Raw genomic sequence first — 18,419 nt, forward strand, 5'->3', positions numbered from 1 at the left:
GCGGGAATACTTTGAAAAATTATTTTATTGTCCCCTTCCCTTAATTAAAAAACAAAACTTTAAATGCGGGTTCAGTTGGCGAGGTTATTTTGACTATTTGAACCTGCAGCTGAGAAAGGGAGAGTATGTACTCACCATTAAGTCTTATAAAACTAGAGTAATTAGTAATGACTTTTTTTAGAGGATTCTCAATAAATATGTCAAAACAACATAATTTCCGAACTGCCCGCAGTAAGTCCTTCTATGTTTTCTTTAAACAAATACCTGCTTTTTACATCAGAGCCTGTTCCTTTAACTTGAGAGATTCCTGAATAATTTGATTAACCCTGTGACTCTCTGCCTGGGTCTTTGAATAGTTAGCATTTGAAATACCATCTCATGTGAAGGCAGCTGTAAGAGAAAAGTGGTAATGCCCCATCTTGTCTGACATTCTTCAGGAACTGGGCTACATCGTTGCTTGCACATTTACTCTGTGGAAAAGGTGGCTTCATATCAAGGCCACATCTCTGCACTGGGAGATTTTCTAGTTGCAGATTACTTTCATGGTTGTCATCTCTGGTTGGCAAGGTGACGACACTTGTTTCTTTGTATTCTGGCTTTTAATAGAATAAAATGTGGAAATAATATAAGGATGGAATTTTTAAAAAAATCTATATTTTATAGACACCTGAAGAACATGAACTGGAAACTGGAATCAAATCAAAAGAAGCTCGAAAGTACATTTTTAATTGTTTGGATGACATGGCTCAGGTGAGTATAGTATCTTTCAGAAAGCCAGACATTTATGTATCTGTTTAGAGATATACTTCTGTTGGTTATATTAAAGGCTGAATCAATCTGTTATCTTCCAGTATATGTCTTTATTTTTCGCAGAAAAATAATGCATTGATATTTTGCCATGTAATAAAATAACATTTGAATCCTAACAAAGGATACTTTTATATATTTCTTCCTTGGTTTTGTTAAACTGGTTTTACTACATGTCAGCATTTTTTAAAAGATTCTTTAATTGATTTTGAGAGAGAGAGGAAGAGAAACATCGATGTGAGAGCGAAACATCGATCAGCTGCCTCCTGCACACCCCTCTCGCCCCCCTACCAGGGATCGAGCCCAAAACCCAGGCATGCGCCCTGACTGGGAATCAAACCGGCAACCTTTCGGTGAATGGACAATGCCCAAACGACTGAGTGACACCAGCCAGGGCATTGTCAGTATTTTGATATATTGTTTGTGAAAGTTTTTTTCTTGTCCATATTCTCTACTAAATAAATAAAGGATGTCCCCAAGAAATGTATACACACTTTGAATAATTAATAATTCCAATGGGTTAAATCTGAAAAGAAAAAAACATCAACTGAGCTATCAGCTGTTAAAGTCTGTATACATTTTTGGGGGGACACCCTATACTTATTAAGAGCTAACATTTATTGAGTACTTATTATGTCCCAAACTCTAGTTAAACATTTTATACTTATGTCATTTAATCTTTTTAACAATAGAAACTTATATTTAAGTAATACTAGTCATTTTTGCTTAACTTGTTTGATTCAGATTTTGAATGAACAGAAAATTAGTTAGCTTTATTCTACCAACATACTCTACCAAATTGAAGATTTTATGTAGAATAAGAAGAGCTTCCACCTGTGAAAGTGATTAGTCTAATAAAAATAATTTCCTCAAATTTTTTTGAGTACTGTATATAGTTTGGAAGAAAGCAGATAATTGGTGGCAGCATTAGAGATTAAGTAACGAAGCATAACATTTCTTAATTTTCCTGGGAAGGTGAACATGTCCACAGACTTAGAAGGAACAGACATGTTGGCAGAGAAGGCGGATCGCAGAGAATACATTGATCTGTTAAAAAAAATGCTAACAATCGATGCAGATAAGAGAATTACTCCTCTGAAAACTCTTAACCATCAATTTGTAACAATGACTCACCTTCTGGATTTTCCACATAGCAACCAGTGAGTATGGTATGGTTTGGGTCATTTTACCATGATGTGCTCATCTGTTGTGTTACCATTTAATAGGTAAATGGAAATATCACGTGAGCAGCAGCTTTAGAGCTTATGTATTTGGCTCACTGAAACTTTTCTTTCTCATTGAAAAGTTATGCAATTAAAAATCAGATATGTATGTTTCCCTATGGTTATAAAAGCTCTTATTCATTTGATCTGAAAATACTTGGAGGGAGCGGGGACGTTGATCCATATTCATCTTGAGTTATTTTCATCTGTTTAAATCTCAGCATTCATTTCAGTGAACCTTTCATCTCTTTTTTTAGTGTTAAGTCTTGTTTTCAGAACATGGAGATCTGCAAGCGGAGGGTTCACATGTATGATACAGTGAGTCAGATCAAGAGTCCCTTCACGACGCACGTTGCCCCAAATACAAGCACAAACCTAACCATGAGCTTCAGCAACCAGCTTAATACAGTGCACAATCAGGTAAATGATTTTGGAAACTCAAACTTAAGTGGGATAGAAACTGGTAAGAATACAGGTCGAAGTAAAGAAATCAGTCTTGGCTTTGGTGGTCTTATTGCTTCTTAAGAATTTTCTATTTGACAAAAGTGATGCTAGACAGAGTAGACTGATAATACCTACCAGTCATGTGCTGACAGAAGTTAAATATAAAGACCTTACCTGTGCCCTCAGACTTAGCATCGTCAAATAAATGCAGCCTGGCTATTGTACTCCTTACTGCTGTTAGTTGTACTGACTTCAGCCAAATGACTCTGTTAGAAGGATTTTCTATGTCTCGTTACATGTAGTGAAGGGCTTTTCCAATAATTTTTTATATGCTGAACTGGAGTCCCAGAACTTACTCATCTATTCAGTGGAAGATTGTACCCTTTGACCATCTTTACCCACTCTCCCCTTCCTGTCCCTGTTCTACCCTAGCAACCACCAATCTACTGTCTGCTTCTATGAGTTCAGTTGGGTCCCTCCAATAATTAACTTTAAGAGTGGTTTTGCATGTAAGCTTCCTGCTTTCTTAGCTAGGTCTATTTTTAAATGAGATTTGGTGGAATCCAGCAACATTTTGCATAGAAAGAAGAGAGAGGGGTTTATATAACCTCAACCAGTACAAGACCATTTTTTATGCTTTTTTTTTTTTTTTTTTTAATCATCACGGGAGTATATGTTTATTGATTTTCGAGAGAGAAGAAGGGGGAGGGAGAGAAAGAGAGAGAGAAAGAGACATTGATCAGTTGCCTCCTATACACACCCCTACCAGGGATCAAACCCAGAACCTAGGTATGTGCCCTGACGGCGAGTCAACCCGAAACCTTTTGGTGCATAGGATGGTGCTCCAGTCAACTGAACCACCAGGCCAGAGCCCATTTTTTATTCTTTGTGTTCTTATTCAGCCTTATAACATGTCTGAAATATAGAGACTGGGAATATTTCTTAAGCAGAGATTTCTTTCGAAGACAGTATTGCATTTTAATACTTGAAGTTTTTCTGGATCGATTCCCTGGGTATAAAAATATTGTTCTCTCTGTACCAATGTGCAACTCTAATCCTTTTGTTTCTAGGCCAGTGTTTTAGCTTCCAGCTCGACCGCAGCAGCTGCTACTCTGTCTCTGGCTAACTCGGATGTCTCACTGCTGAACTACCAGTCGGCTCTGTACCCCTCGTCTGCAGCACCAGTGCCGGGAGTGGCCCAGCAGGGCGTTTCCTTGCAGCCTGGAACCACCCAGATTTGCACGCAGACAGATCCATTCCAACAAACCTTTATAGTATGTCCACCTGCTTTTCAAAGTAAGTGGGGAACGCCTGTTCATACGGTCTTATGTCCGACTTACCTGCTTGGGCAGATCCCTTTTAGTTTTGGTCTTTGACAAGTTTTAACTATCTCCGGTTATGAAGATAACGGAAGTTAACAAAGTGGATTTACCCTTTTTCATTTTTATCTAATTGGGTACTATCTGGCACATGACAGGAGTCCACTTAATGTTTCCTTATTTGAATTGCCTGATTTCAGTTTTCTTGCCCATTGAGGCCTAATATCTATGTCATATATCTTGTTACAAGCCTGTATCAAGATCATATATGCAGAATATATAATCTTGAAAAAATTTGTTGTAAACACAGTTGCTATATATTGAATCTTATTTCCTCTATCATTCCATAAAAAATAGGAGGTAATTTCATTATAAAGTGTAAAAATCATGTTTAAGAATATGGAAACCTCTTAAGTTACATTTAGAAATGAAGATGTTTATTTATTGCATTGGAAAATTCTCCAAGCTGAGGTGCTTGTATGGGGAAGGCATTAAGATTATCTGCTTCAGCTCATGAATCCTATTGTTCCTACAAACTCCTTCAACAGAGGAACAGAATAGCTGAAGATGGTGCTCTAATCTCCCACGTGTTGCAATAAGATTGTAATTTTCACATTCCCATCCTTTGTCATTTTCTCCTTGTTGTTCAGTCTGTTCAGTTTCTTTTTTCTGAAATATGGGAAATGTGTGCTTATTTGATCTAGCGAGCTATTTAAAAGGTAAAATTAAAAAAATATATTTTTTAGCCTCATCTGAGGATATTTTTTCCATTGATTTTTTTTTTTTTTTTTTTAGAGAGAGTGGAGGGGAGGGAGGAGGGGGAGAGAGAGAGAAACATCAATGTGAGAGAGACACATAGATTGGTTGCCTCCCACACCTGCCCTGACTGGGGCTGGGGATGAGCCTGCAACTGAGGCACGTGCCCTTGACCAGAAATCAAACCTAGGACCCTTCATTCCACAGGCTGACACTCTAACCACTTAGCCAAACCGGCCAGGGCCAAAAGGTTAGGGTTTTTTAAGGATGTTTCCTGACGACACACAGTGACTTTCCCATTAGAAAGTCAGTGTCAGTACCTGTGGGAATAAGCCAGGACTCAGGCTTCTCATAGCACTTTCCATAGGAGCAGGTAGCACTTTTATCTTTTTACTTCACTTACTGACCGTGACTTTTTTGTTTGTTTGGTTTCTGACAGAGTCGGAGCAAGCAGAAGGAAAAGAGGGGCTAGGGGAGACTGAGAGATTCCCGGGAGGAGAGGAGAGCGATAGTGATGTAAACTGGGGAGAAACCCCAGGGAAAGCGGAGGAGCAGATTCAAAACCCGTAAATGCAAATTTAGCCTCACTTACCCAATTGTTCCCTGCGCGTGCTTCGCAATAGTACATTCTGTCCTTTGGGTTGTTATATGCTGAGTGGTTCCGCTACTGAATTTAGCAAATAGCCACTCCCCGCCCCCTCACCTTTTCCAGGTTGAGTTTCATTGGAACAACTTTCCAGTGTGGGACTCCCAGCTTTTTTGCTTCTTCTCAGATAATAGTTAAGAGTTGAGGTACGCGACCTTTTTAGTTCCTTTAACAAAACAAAATGTCAACTGAAGAGGTACAGGGCTAAAGCAGTATCACCACTCTTGATATAATTAAGAAAGTATAAACTCTGGAGAAATTTTCCCCATCTGGGAAGTCTAAATCACCCGAGGAGTAGGTAGAGCACATTTTAAAATTTCCAAATGAAAGGGAGTTTTTAAATTAAGGTAATGGTGGTGATGAAAGCTGAAATGTGTTACCACATGCCAGTTAGTATTCTGAGTGCTTTTTCATGTGCTAATTCATTCTCACCAACAACCCTAGGAGGTGGGTAACACGCCCAATTTATAGATAAGAAAGTTGATCACGATTCCCTCAGCTGCCCAATTTTTTCTAACTAGTCAGTGGTAGAACCACAGTTTGAACCCAGGCGGAGGGTTCATAGCTTATGAGTTTTGCGGTATCACTCTATACAACCTCTCGGTATTTAAACTCAAATAGCGGTAGAGAGACGTCCGTTGATTTGCCAGCCACAGCCATGTGCTGGTTTCTGCCGGGCAGTTCTGTTTATTCCAGGCTGTCTACTTTTCCTTCACCATCTGCTCTTTTGCAAGATGCCTATACTCAGAGGAGAAATGGACCCTCAGGATTAGATAGTTCTACTCTTCTTTCCAGACTTCCGTGGTTTTTTATTTAAAGGGCTGTGCTCCACAAAAATAAAACACAAAATAAAGTTTCAATCCTTCTTAGTTCAGGGAAGAACCTTCCAAAAGTATTGCCTTTTATTAACTTCTTTGTTTCCACTTGGGTTTCCTGAAACTAGCTTGACTTCTGTGGCTTAGCCTAAGTTACTATTGCAATACCTAGAGTCACAGTTGTAGGTCAGTACTATAAATACTACTTTCTGTACTCCTCTGGTGGACCAAAATAGATGCACATTTTGCTCAGTGGAAACTTTTATTCTGCAGTTTTTGTCCCCTTTTACTTCGTCATCCTGGGACACATAGATGTCTTCTGTAGTGACCATTTCTTCCTGAGTTTTGCCTCCTTACTGTCTACTAATTTGTAGGAGGCTATTACACAATAACATTGTTTTGTCATTAGGCGTGTGTCCTTTTAAAAAAGTTATTAGAGTGTTTTAATTACGATTTTTGCTAGTCCCTCTTACGTTGCATGTTGTGTTTATGTTTCTCTCTATGACAGTTTGTTACTAAATTAGTTGGAAATTACTGAAATGAAATCCAACGACAACTTGCTGTAAGCAGCAGTATTAGAGTTATGTTCATTGGCTACCTCCATAGTAATATTGAGAAAAATTAATTGGTGATAGCTTAAAAAATACCACTGACGGAGGATCTAATTAAAGTGTTTGCATTCTTACTTAACAAATCTGAAGGCATGAATGAGCTAGAGGCCTGACAGAAACGTAAGTTCCCTCCACTGATGGTTTTGAGAGGGTAGGTTTAAAAGAAAGCTGTGACCGCTCTCTCTCAACTCGGCAAAGGGAGACCGCCTTGAGCCCCTCTTTCCCCCAGAATGAGATACTCCTGTTCGTACGAAACATTTATTCAGCATTTGTGCCAGAGCATAATGAATAGCAAGATAAGTGAGACATGGGTTTAAAGGCAGCTCAAAGTTCTTGATTTTCCTAGCTGTCCAAGCTACAAAAGGGCCTTGTTAGAAATCTGTCAGATTTCTAAAAGAGTAGAAAAAAGGGTTTCTGTAAACCCACAGGTCTACCTTTGAAGTATTTTTATTTTGGGCATAATTTAATTCACACATTGGTTAAAGAGAAAATAGTGGACTAATTTGTGAAGTAGGTGGTTGTTTTGAGGAGTGGGGTAAAATGTCCCCCTAAAATACCCTGAACAAAAGGTTAATTTACTTGATAAATTATTGAGCTTTTCATAATATTTTTCTTATCTAATTTAACCTAAAGTTATCATTATATTTTATTTAAGTCCATGCTTTTTAATTGATTACATTTTAAGAACATGTTTTTTATCCCCCCTAGTGGATGTGATTTACTAAGTGAAAGGTTTTTTGTTTCTACCTATACTGTTTGTTAATGAGAATGGGATGGGTGTTGTGCTTTAAGTTTTGTAGGATAAAAGATATTTCAGAATTCCCTTAAATCAGCCTTCTGTGTATCAGACATCTTTTCATTAATCCCACCTGAAGGGACCATATCTCCCTTTCCTTAACACCCCAGACTTCCCTGAATCTACTTTGTCTTAAGTGTCCAGATTTAGAACTAAAACTTAAGTGGCAGATTATTCGAACAGAAAAGCTGAAAACAAACACCCTACACCCCCAGTAAGTAAACAGTAGCCCCAGACCTAGCAAAGCAGTTGAACTGTGATGCTGTTTTCCGCAGCTGGACTACAGGCCACGACAAAGCATTCTGGGTTCCCTGTGAGGATGGATAACGCGGTGCCGATTGTCCCCCAGGCGCCAGCAGCTCAGCCACTGCAGATCCCGTCGGGAGTGCTCACGCAGGTAAGAGCCAGAGCCGCGTGCATCTGTGTCCTGAAGCACTGTTGAGAATCAGGAATTTTGTCCTACAAAATGGTGTTTGCTTTGAGTGTAAGATCTTTCTTGGCCATGATTCAGTGGACTTGAAGCGAAACATCTACAATGGAACAGTGTACTCCTCCCACCTCTGCCAACATCTGCCTTAGACTTGCAGGGACAGATGGCCAGACTTGGAGAAATTGTCTTTTGAGTAAATATACCCTCATTCTGTGAGATGAAGTTAATTTTTTACGTGGGCGCTTTTAGAGGGCAGTACACGTGTAACAACATTGTGATTCTAAAAATGAAAGGCTCCCCTTTTGCTCCCTGGCCTCCCCTTTGGTCTCTCTTGCAGGATTTCACCACAGTTGAGAGGCTGGGTATATGAGACGCTTCTTCAAGCATCACATGCCTTTATTCCCTGTCCCTTGCTGGCCTGTAGAGAGCTTTGAGTCTTTATACCTGCCCGGAACTCACAACTAAGAGGTCAAGAAAACCATAGAGTATTTGTACAAGCGACAATAGTATATATACTTTCCATTCTGTGTGTAAATGTTTATGGCCCACGACACATGGGCAATTCTGAAATCCCAGCCCCCTAATTTGTGACCAGGACTTGAACTGAGTTTGGTAGAACTGACCCTCTGAATCTGGCCCAAGAAGGGTGCCTATACTTTTTTGCTTTAGGCCATTGACCTTTGACCCAGTGGGCCCCTGCTGAGCAGAGTTGAAGGGGAAAGTTGTGTTTGGTATGTGCGTTCCAGGTGATAGGAAATGAATTATTACTTATTGTTGGTAATAACTTGGGGGGAATGAGAGCCCTGCTGAATCCAGATAACCTGCCTCCGTGTTTGTTTCACTCACCTGCCTAATCTACGTTTCAGGGAAGCTGTACACCACTAATGGTAGCAACTCTCCACCCTCAAGTAGCCACCATCACACCGCAGTATGCGGTGCCCTTTACTCTGAGCTGCGCAGCCGGCCGGCCGGCGCTGGTTGAACAGACCGCTGCTGTACTGGTAATTCCCTCACTTGATTGTTACTAACGGAGTTTTTGTTTTCTTTGGTTTCTTTCTTTTTTATTTTTTTCGTTTTGGTTCTGTTTTCTCATTTTTTCAAAAACATTTTCAACTTGGTCTTTGCAGAGGGGGCATGGAAGCATGTGCCATCTTGTGGCTGTGTTCTCGCTGCGTCTTTAATGTCTCATTGTTTTCCTCCCCATTTGCTGAGGTGCCGTTTGACTTTGGGGTGCCGTGTGGCTCTGTCAGGAGCCAGGCCCTGACTCTTTGCCAGCCTAGTGTGGGAAAGGCTCTTGGTGTAGCTCAGAAGAGCCCAGCACCCTCTGTCTTCTGCCCAATCTCTTACCTCTGCTCCTTGAGAGGAAAGAAATGGCTGTTAGTGTGGCTCTGCTGCAGGCACCCAGGTGGCCAAAATCTGAACGGCTTGCAAGTTAGCATCCTTCTTTATTTGCTGTTTTAAGCTTCTAAAACTTTTGTGCTGTAGACATGTTTAAGATGCTCTCAATTTATTGCTTCATCCGTTGCTATTAACTTTCCTCTTTTTGCCACTCACGATCAGTGGCAGTTTATATCTTCCATTGAAAGATATTGCCTTAGAATCACTGTAGATCGTATTTGTTGATTGAAATAAAGGTGAACTCATTTTTAGGGGTTTATGGATAAATTCTTTTACAAAGAAGTCTTTATACAAAGGTGAAAATATGGATCAAAAATTTTATGCAGATACAAGATTTGTTACTAAGAATTCTGAGGAAAACTTATTAAATACAGCTGTGAATGTAGTAGTAGGGGGCTTAGAGAGAGGAAGAACATACAAATAGCACTTTGAGGAGTATTTCAGGATTTGTAACTTTAAGAGTGTTTATGTGTTGTTTGGGAGAGTTAGAATTATTTATTGGACGTCCATCATTTCATTACTTTGACATTTAAAAGCAGGCAAGCACTTAAAACTTAACTGATACCAGGAGTCCCGATACTTCTGCAGCCCTTCAGAGAGGCTTCAAGTTCTCTTGTTTCTCAAGGGCTCGTCTGAGTGAAAGCACTTCCAAAAACATACTTTGGTTGTTGGAATGTGTTTGGTTTTCAGTTTAAAAAGCCCTTTATCGCCTCCAGATTAATTATATCATAAGCATAACACCTAAGTGCAAGGAAGTCAGATAGATTTCCAACTGGACTGATCCAAGCCACCGGTCTGGATTGCTCACCTGTAGGGTCTGCGTTGGGAAGGTAGTTGACATTTCTCCTCTCCGCTTTTCTTAAGTTTGCACTGGCCGTTTGCTAAGCTTCGCTTATTTTTGTTCTTCTTCTGTCAAAACAGTTTCGTCGCTTGGAACGCCAGATTTCTGCCTCGCGTTGGAATGTTATTTCTTGCTCTGTATTAAACTACATGCTTTGTCTCGTGCAGGTGTTGGCTTATGGAAAGACGCATGGTGTGACTTAACATACTTTCTTATTTTTTTGTTTTGTTTTAAATTCTGCTTATGGTAGCAGACATGTTTGCAGTTTCTCTGCTTTGAAGGCTTCTTGTTTGGAACCAGTATTTGTAACAAGTGGATCTGTTACTTGCAGAAGTATTTTTCAAACAGTGTCTGATGGCCTTGCAGTTTGAAATGCAAGAAATAGAACCATATGTACCTAAGCACTGTAGGTGATTGTAGTACTGTAGACTTCAGGTTTTAAAAAGAAACTTTCAAATCTGTTGGTATTTTTTTAGAAAATGCCAGAATTTCTGTAAGAAATACAGACAACATATCTGTTGCTGTCTATTTCAAGTGACATGGCTTGTGAAAAACTAGAAATGATATATTTTCTTGTAGTGATTAGTTTTATGTTGAAATATGTTTCCACAAATGATACATAAAACAATATGTTTTAGGTAACTATAAAACAAAATATGGTGCTCTCTGCATCTGTTTCATAAATATTTTACTTACTGCCTTATTTTAAAATTCTACTAAATAGCTATAAATGATGGAGCCAGCTTTCTCTTGCTGGCACCAGCTCGATTGCCAAAGGATTTTGGCCTTCAGTCATCCACATCTGGCTCCATTCTCCAAGTACTACCTTTTCAAAAAAGGAACAATTCTCCCCTTTGTTTTATGGGTTTGAAGGATCTGAAGTCTTATCTGATTGGTGCTAAAAATTTGCATTCCTATTTTGAATCTCAAGGGAGCCATCTTAACACTTTCTGGGATGTTCTTTAAATCTCTGCACAAACAGTACTCCAGCACTGAACCAGAGTTGACCTCTGAACTTCCAGACCCCTTTGCTCTAGAGCAGTGGTTATCAACCTGTGGGTCGTGACCCCTGAAAATACATTCTGCATGTCAGATATTTACATGACGATTCATAACAGTAGCAAAATTACAGTTATGAAGTAGCAACGAAAATAATTTTATGGTTGGGGGTCACCACAACATGAGGAACCGTATTAAAGGGTCGCGGCACTCGGAAGGTTGAGAACCACTGCTCTAGAGTACATACAATAGAGTCTCTAACCAGGGTCAGGTTGTGGAGGTGGCCGAGAGAAAGCAGCATGTTCTCTTTCCTAAACGTAAGACATATAACCTTGAGCCCCTCTGATCTTTCTTTTTTAATCTCTGCAAGTTAATAATCTACAAGTGACTTCTTTTAAGATGTGAATTTTTCTTTCATCTAAAAAAACACAAAGAGAAAGCCGAGAATGAGTCCAGTCTGGATCTTTCTGTGTGTTTCCTTGCAGCAGGCTTGGCCCGGAGGAACCCAACAGATCCTGCTGCCTTCAACTTGGCAACAGTTGCCTGGGGTAGCTCTGCACAACTCCGTCCAGCCCACGGCAGTGATCCCAGAGGCCATGGGCGGAGGCCAGCAGCTCGCAGACTGGAGGCAAGTGCCCTGCGTTCCTCTCTGGGAGATGTGCAAGGGCAGGTCCCCCAGGGCAGGGGCACCTGGTGATTTGTGGCGACTGGGGAGAAAATGAAGGAACGGAGAGATTTATCTCTGTTTGAAATCCTTCAAGAGGAGAACCCATATTAGACTAGGAGATGGAGTTTAAGCAGACTTTGAATACAGGAAAATAATGGGTGCTAAGTCAGGAATCGTGGACTTCAGATTTAAAGGAAGTCTGATGCAATTAGGAACCCTCCAGGGAAAGCCTACAGCCTTGTGGTCCACGTGTCACATGACCAATCCGATGCAGCTCCTTTGGGCTCTTTGGCCCTGGTCTGCAGTGTTTGGGGGCATTCACTCTTCTCCATCTCTTCCTGTGGATGCAGGAGTGCCCACTCTCATGGCAGCCAGTACAGCACCGTCATGCAGCCGCCGTCCTTGCTCACCAGCCACGTGACACTGGCCACTGCGCAGCCCCTGAATGTTGGGGTTGCCCACGTCGTCAGACAACAACAATCCAGTTCCCTGCCTTCAAAGAAGAACAAGCAGTCGGCTCCGGGCTCCTCTAAGTAAGTCTCGCTGGAGCTGGGAGTTCAGCGGGGCCAGTTTGGGAGCGATGTGCCCCGCACGTAGCATGTTGTGTGTGGACACTTTGGAACGAGGCAGCGAGTGCTGCCAGGCCGAGGAGGAGCTACCCTCTCCTCTGGGCGTGCGCACCAGGTGGTCCTGGCTGTGCTGATCCCTTCTCTCTGCTGCCACCTGGGACCCTGGCCTTGAGGCTGCAGTCTGGTTTTCTTCTGCCCACTTTACAGAGGGAAAGTTAACCTGGGGTAAAGCGCATGTAAAAATAAGATTTATGTTGTATTTTGGTGTGCTTGTGCCTGGAAACCCTGGCTAGAGTGGCCAGTTTATTTTTTATTGGCACTTTTATAGTTAAGTGTATTGGCTTAATGATTAGGTACAAAGGAACCAAAGAGCAAATTGGAGAGTTTTGGAAAAAAGATTGTACACAGTTTTGGGGGCCAAGAACTGAATGGTCTTTCTTCCGATCTTTTCCTACAGGTCTTCTCTGGATGTTCTGCCTTCTCAAGTCTATTCCCTGGTTGGGAGCAGTCCCCTCCGTACCACATCTTCCTATAATTCCCTAGTCCCTGTCCAAGATCAGCATCAGCCAATCATCATTCCAGATACTCCCAGCCCTCCTGTGAGTGTCATCACTATCCGCAGTGACACCGACGAGGAAGAGGACAACAAATACAAGCCCAATAGGTAAGAGGGGTGAACGGTTCACTGTCTTGGTGGCTGCTACCCTTGGCCGTAAACTGTTGGCTTCAGGCAAGTGGGGATGGGAATGGCTGAGGCAACATGAATCGTTGTTAAAGGCGTGTACTCTGGAGTCATTCTGTCCTGGTCTGAATCCTGTCTGATCACTGTGTGCCCTTGGTCAAGTTTCTTCTTTTTCCTATGCCTCAGTTTCCTCATCTTCAAAATAAGGATAATAGTAGCTACTTCATAGAAGTGTTCCGAGTATTCAGTGGGATGTATGTAGAGGGTAAGAACAGTCCTTCAGAAGTTTGCTGCTGCTATTATTATTACCATCGTCACTGTCATTGTCGTCGTCATCGTCGTCATCGTTACCATGGGAGGACCAGAGACCATCAAAGAAACATGGCTAGAAGGAGGCTGAATGTTCGTGTATTTTCTCCTCCTCAGCTCTGGCCTGAAGGCAAGGTCCAATGTCATCAGCTACGTCACTGTCAATGACTCTCCCGACTCGGACTCTTCCCTGAGCAGCCCGTACTCCACCGAGAACTTGAGCGCTCTCCGGGGCAATAGCGGGCCCCTTGTGGAGGGGCCGGGCAGAGGCGTGGGCGAGGGCGCTGGCACCCGCACCATCATTGTGCCTCCGCTGAAGACGCAGCTTGGTGACTGCACTGTAGCAACCCAGGCCTCGGGTGAGTGTCTCCAGCTGGAGTTGAGTTCTCCTTTGATGCGTGTATCCTTCACATTTTGCTATCGTTTACTTGTGCCAATGGTGGAGACCGTGCATAGATTTCCTTACAGATTACTTCATTCAGAAACTAGTTCCTTGTGTGGTGAAATTAATTTTGGCCGTCAGTTTCTCTTCCTGTGTTTATTTTGCTTGGATTAAGATAAAAACGAATGTGTAGTCTCACAAATACACTCACTGTTGATGGGAGAAAGTTGACAAGACATATGTTACGTGGCAGGGAGAATTAGCAATGTTTTGTTGTTGTTTTGCCATAGGTGATTTGATTTTGACAAACTAGAAGTGGACAGGAACTGATAATATTAAAAATGACTGCAAAAGTGTTTTTGGAAAACAACATGAACTTTAGTCCTTTTCTCTGCCAATGTCATAGCAGCAGTCCTTTGTGGGCTTTATTATCAGCCTGATCCCTCCGTCTTTTTTGCTGTCAGATGCTGGGCGTAGGCTTGGTTCAGATTTGGGTACTGCTCACTGCAGTACCAAGCCCCAGGGTTCCCCTGCTCAACACACTGAGGCTTCCTTCTCACATGACTTCCCAGACAAGTGTTTCTGGTTGGCAGGCCTGCGGTGAGTTAAGGACCAGAGCTTGGCCTCCTCAGCATCCAGTCAGAAAGAGGGAGAGACACACACATTTGTTAACCTCTTTAGCCCTAGAAATAGTGAAAACTACTCAGGCCACCCAGAGCAAGGGGGCCCGGGATACGTAGTCCTTGACTAGGCAGCTGTTTTCCAGCGGAAACTTACACCTGAAGAAGGGGAGCGTGCATTTCTGGTGTCAGCATAGCTCTGTGCCGTCCTGTGTGCATTCGTGTACTGCCTCTAATCTGAGGGTATCGCGTTAGGTGTAGACCACTGTTCATTGTCGACAAGGCAGACCTTCCCGACGCCAGGCCCCAAGCAAGAAGATGAGGAGCTCTGGTCACGGTTGGGTCCCAAGCATGCAGGCTGCTCCGCAGTCACTGAATCACTGCTCCAGCCTCCCAGTGGGGGGGTGGGGGGGTGGGACAGGAGGACGCAGAGTGCTGGAAGGTGAACTTGCTTACTCAGCTGCCCTGCAGTTTCTTAGAACTTGAAGACAGTGAGTGCCCACAGATATAACGTTGCCTTCCTTTCAACCCTGTGAATATTCAGCTGTCCTGCTATCACCAGCATTGTCTCAGCTTCACGTCCTTTCTACACTTGTTTACTCCCTTCCTACATAAAGCCAGGTTCCTCGGGATAGGGACTGGGCTTTGCTTGTATTTCAGTTCCTACTTGGCACCTGCAGAAGGTCAGAGAGTATCTGCTGCAGTGAGCGTGGTGAGGACCCTTTCTGAGCTTTGGAGCAGGCAGGAGGGAAAGGGAATAGAGTGTGTGTGCCGGTGTCCATGGAACCAGGAAATAAGATACACCTGACACCTTCACTCCCGCAAGCCTCAGGCAGACGTGGACTGATGACGCTGTGCGATGCCCTCTGAGGCTCAGCCCATGTCTGAGCCATGCCTCTTCGTACCTAACGCAGGCCTGCCCTCTCTCAGGTCTCCTGAGCACTAAGACGAAGCCCGTGGCCTCGGTGAGTGGGCAGTCCTCGGGATGCTGTATCACCCCCACCGGGTACCGAGCGCAGCGCGGGGGGACCAGCGCAGCACAGCCACTCAACCTCAGCCAGGTAAGCGCCAGGGGCTGCTGGCTTCTGTTTGGGGCCCCCCCTGTTGTTACTCTCTGGAGAACCCCACTTCTGGCTGGACTGCTGAATAAAGCCCAATGAAGCTCCTTTTGTGTCAAACGGTGTGGTGTTCTGTGGCCCGTGTCAGATCCGCACATGCTGTCTCTTCATCCGTGTGTAAGTGTGTGCAGGATGCACATCCCAGGGTTCCCATCAGACTGTCCTGTCTGTCCTGGGACATGAGAGAAATGTCTGGAATGCAGAAGGAGCCTAAGGCGCTTTAGTCCGTGTCTGGTTCTGCACCACCACACGCTTTGAGACCAGATTCTCCGGCTTCATCTCCCAGATCATAAATAACATGAGCCTCACACTGCTTGAAGCAAGAGACAGGGAAAAGCTTTCTGGCCACCTTATCACCAGTTCTACTCCTACATGTTGTGTGAGTGCAGGGTTTGGGGCCTTTTCCTCCCATCCGAGCCTCTGATAGGGTACAGGGAGGGGTCACTATTCTATCTGCATTCACGCTTCCTCAGCTCAAATTCTGGTGCCTGTGTGATGTCCCCTAGTAGTGAGAAAGTGTACATATGAGGATGTAACTGCATGTGTGTGTGTGTATGTGTGCACGCATGTGTGAGAGAGAGCACACACATGTAAGTGCAAATGTAAATTCGAGTTAGTGCATGTGTTTTAGGCTCCACAATTCACGAGGGAGATGAAGAACTTAGAGGAGAACAAAAGAAAACATTGCCAAGAAAGAAAGGTTAGGAAAAATGCAGACTCACTGACGCCAGACTAGGGTGAGTTGAGCCACCAGTTACTAACTTGCAGGAGTGGGTAGCCCTCCTGACTCCTGATCCGCCTTCCTGTCATGCTTAAGAGCAAGGCGCTGCCATCTGGGCTGGGCTAAGATGTGCTGCCAGGAGGCAGAGGGCTGGACGGCTGCCTCCTGACAGCACGGCCCTCTGGGAGGTCAGCGCTCTGGCAGCCCAGCGGCAGCGGAAGTTAACACCTCAACTCTCAGCTTGGCCTTCGGTGCCCTGAACCAGTGACTGAGATGCCTGACTCCCTTCTTCCTCCTTCCAGAATCAGCAGTCATCGTCAGCTCCAACCTCGCAGGAGAGAAGCAGCAACCCTGCCCCCCGCAGACAGCAGGCGTTCGTGGCCCCGCTCTCCCAAGCCCCCTACGCCTTCCAGCATGGCAGCCCGATACACTCGACGGGGCACCCACACCTGGCCCCAGCCCCTGCTCACTTGCCAAGTCAGCCTCACCTGTATACGTACGCTGCCCCCACCTCTGCTGCTGCACTGGGCTCCACCAGCTCCATTGCTCATCTCTTCTCCCCCCAGGGCTCCTCAAGGCACGCTGCAGCCTATACCACCCACCCCAGCACTCTGGTGCACCAGGTCCCTGTCAGTGTGGGGCCCAGCCTCCTCACCTCTGCCAGTGTGGCCCCTGCTCAGTACCAACACCAGTTTGCCACCCAGTCCTACATTGGCTCGTCCCGAGGCTCAACAATTTACACTGGATACCCACTGAGCCCTACCAAGATCAGCCAGTATTCCTACTTGTAGTTGGTGAGCATGAGGGAGGAGGGGCCGTGGCTTCCCTCTCTGGCCCTGAGTTCTGCAGAATGGGCTGTGCTCAGCTCCTCCCCTACTCTCTCCTGAAACTCCTTAGCCAGCCCCTCGCTCTGCAGGGCCCACTGACAGAAGGTTTTTCTCTGGGGACCCTGTCTCAGTGTTGACTGCATTGTTGTAGTCTCCCAACTCCGCCTGTTTTTAATTCCTTATTTTTGCGACAGCATTCTGGTATTTGGAAGAGTTCAGATGCCCATCTTCTGCAGTGACCACGGGAGAGAGGTCATTCTGAAGTCACCCTTCGAAAAATATTTTCTCTCTGACTTTGTTTCTATAAATGCTTTTAAAAACAAGTGAAGCCCCTCTTTATTTAACTTTTGTTTTATTGTAGTTACTGGTCAGAGGAAAAATGCTGATAGAAGGACTTGGAGTCTGTTAGTGAGAAAAAAAAATCATTGCTTTTTGCTTGTTTAAAAACCAAGACTTAATTGCCTATTTTAAGAGTAGCTTTCACAAGTCCTTATTTTCCTATCAGGCACTTCTCCTCAGAATTTTACTTTTGTCTGTGAGATATTTAAATTTACAGTGTTTTAGTTTTGTTTTCATGTCATATGCTTAACGGGCAATTGTTATTTCTGCATAACTGGTTGTGTTCTGCTCTGAGTTACTATTGGGATTCCCTCATTGCTCTGTGTTCATTACAAAGTAGCGTTAAAAAGGCAGCTCGCCGTTGGCTGGTAACTCAGCGCGAGCATCCATGCCTGCCATGAAAACACAACGCACCAGGTGTTGTTCTTAAACGAAGCACCGTGCATTATTTTGAAATTATTTTTTAAAATGTTCTCTGATTCAGCTCAAATTTTATTATGGAAAAGCCATTGAGGTGGTTGCTATTGTATGGTGGTGGTGGTTTTATTATATGCAAAATCTCTTTGTATTATGCGCTACTGGCATCGAGGAGCTTCGCCTAAAGATTAGTAAGTATTTTCAATAATCCACCTCTCTCTCTCCTCGCCTCACCTCTCCCTTCTGTTCTCTGTGATTGATTTGGGGAGAAGGCGAAAGAATCTGAGACCAGATGAAAACATTGTGTATAGCTTTTATACTTTAGACTAGCTTCCTTTGTATGCCAGCAGCAGACTGAATGCCCTCTTATTAAGACTTATACAATAAGTGCATGTAGGAATTGCAAAAAATATTTTAAAAATTTATTACTGAATTTAAAAATATTTTAGAAGTTTTGTAATGGTGGTGTTTTAATATTTTGCATAATTAAATATGTACATATTGATTAGAAAAATATAATAAGCAATTTTTCCTGCTCTCCCAAGATGTTATTTGTAATCAAATGTGTAGTGATTACACTTGAATTGTGTATTTCGTGTGTACCTGATCCTCCAGTGTTACCCGGGAGATGGAATTGGTGTCTCCATTGTATTTAAACCAAAATGAACTGATACTTGTTGGAA

The 18,419-nt window shown here is 43.4% G+C and overlaps 1 protein-coding gene across 1 annotated transcript in view; it reads left to right on the plus strand.

Annotated features, from left to right (window-relative positions):
* The window catches only part of HIPK1 (homeodomain interacting protein kinase 1), a 42,456-nt gene extending 24,037 nt beyond the window's left edge, over positions 1-18,419 (plus strand). Inside the window, exons 5-16 of the mRNA XM_081112533.1 lie at positions 664-750; positions 1,783-1,967; positions 2,288-2,450; positions 3,545-3,770; positions 7,693-7,814; positions 8,714-8,848; positions 11,571-11,713; positions 12,103-12,285; positions 12,779-12,985; positions 13,430-13,671; positions 15,245-15,375; positions 16,456-18,419. Of these exons, the coding sequence (XP_080968659.1) occupies positions 664-750; positions 1,783-1,967; positions 2,288-2,450; positions 3,545-3,770; positions 7,693-7,814; positions 8,714-8,848; positions 11,571-11,713; positions 12,103-12,285; positions 12,779-12,985; positions 13,430-13,671; positions 15,245-15,375; positions 16,456-16,944 (2,313 nt within the window). The 3' untranslated portion in view covers positions 16,945-18,419. The remainder of the gene's footprint in view (positions 1-663; positions 751-1,782; positions 1,968-2,287; positions 2,451-3,544; positions 3,771-7,692; positions 7,815-8,713; positions 8,849-11,570; positions 11,714-12,102; positions 12,286-12,778; positions 12,986-13,429; positions 13,672-15,244; positions 15,376-16,455) is intronic.

This window comes from Myotis nattereri (genome assembly GCF_964212035.1).
Source record: "Myotis nattereri genome assembly, chromosome: 18".
Classification (NCBI taxonomy): Eukaryota; Metazoa; Chordata; class Mammalia; order Chiroptera; family Vespertilionidae; genus Myotis; species Myotis nattereri.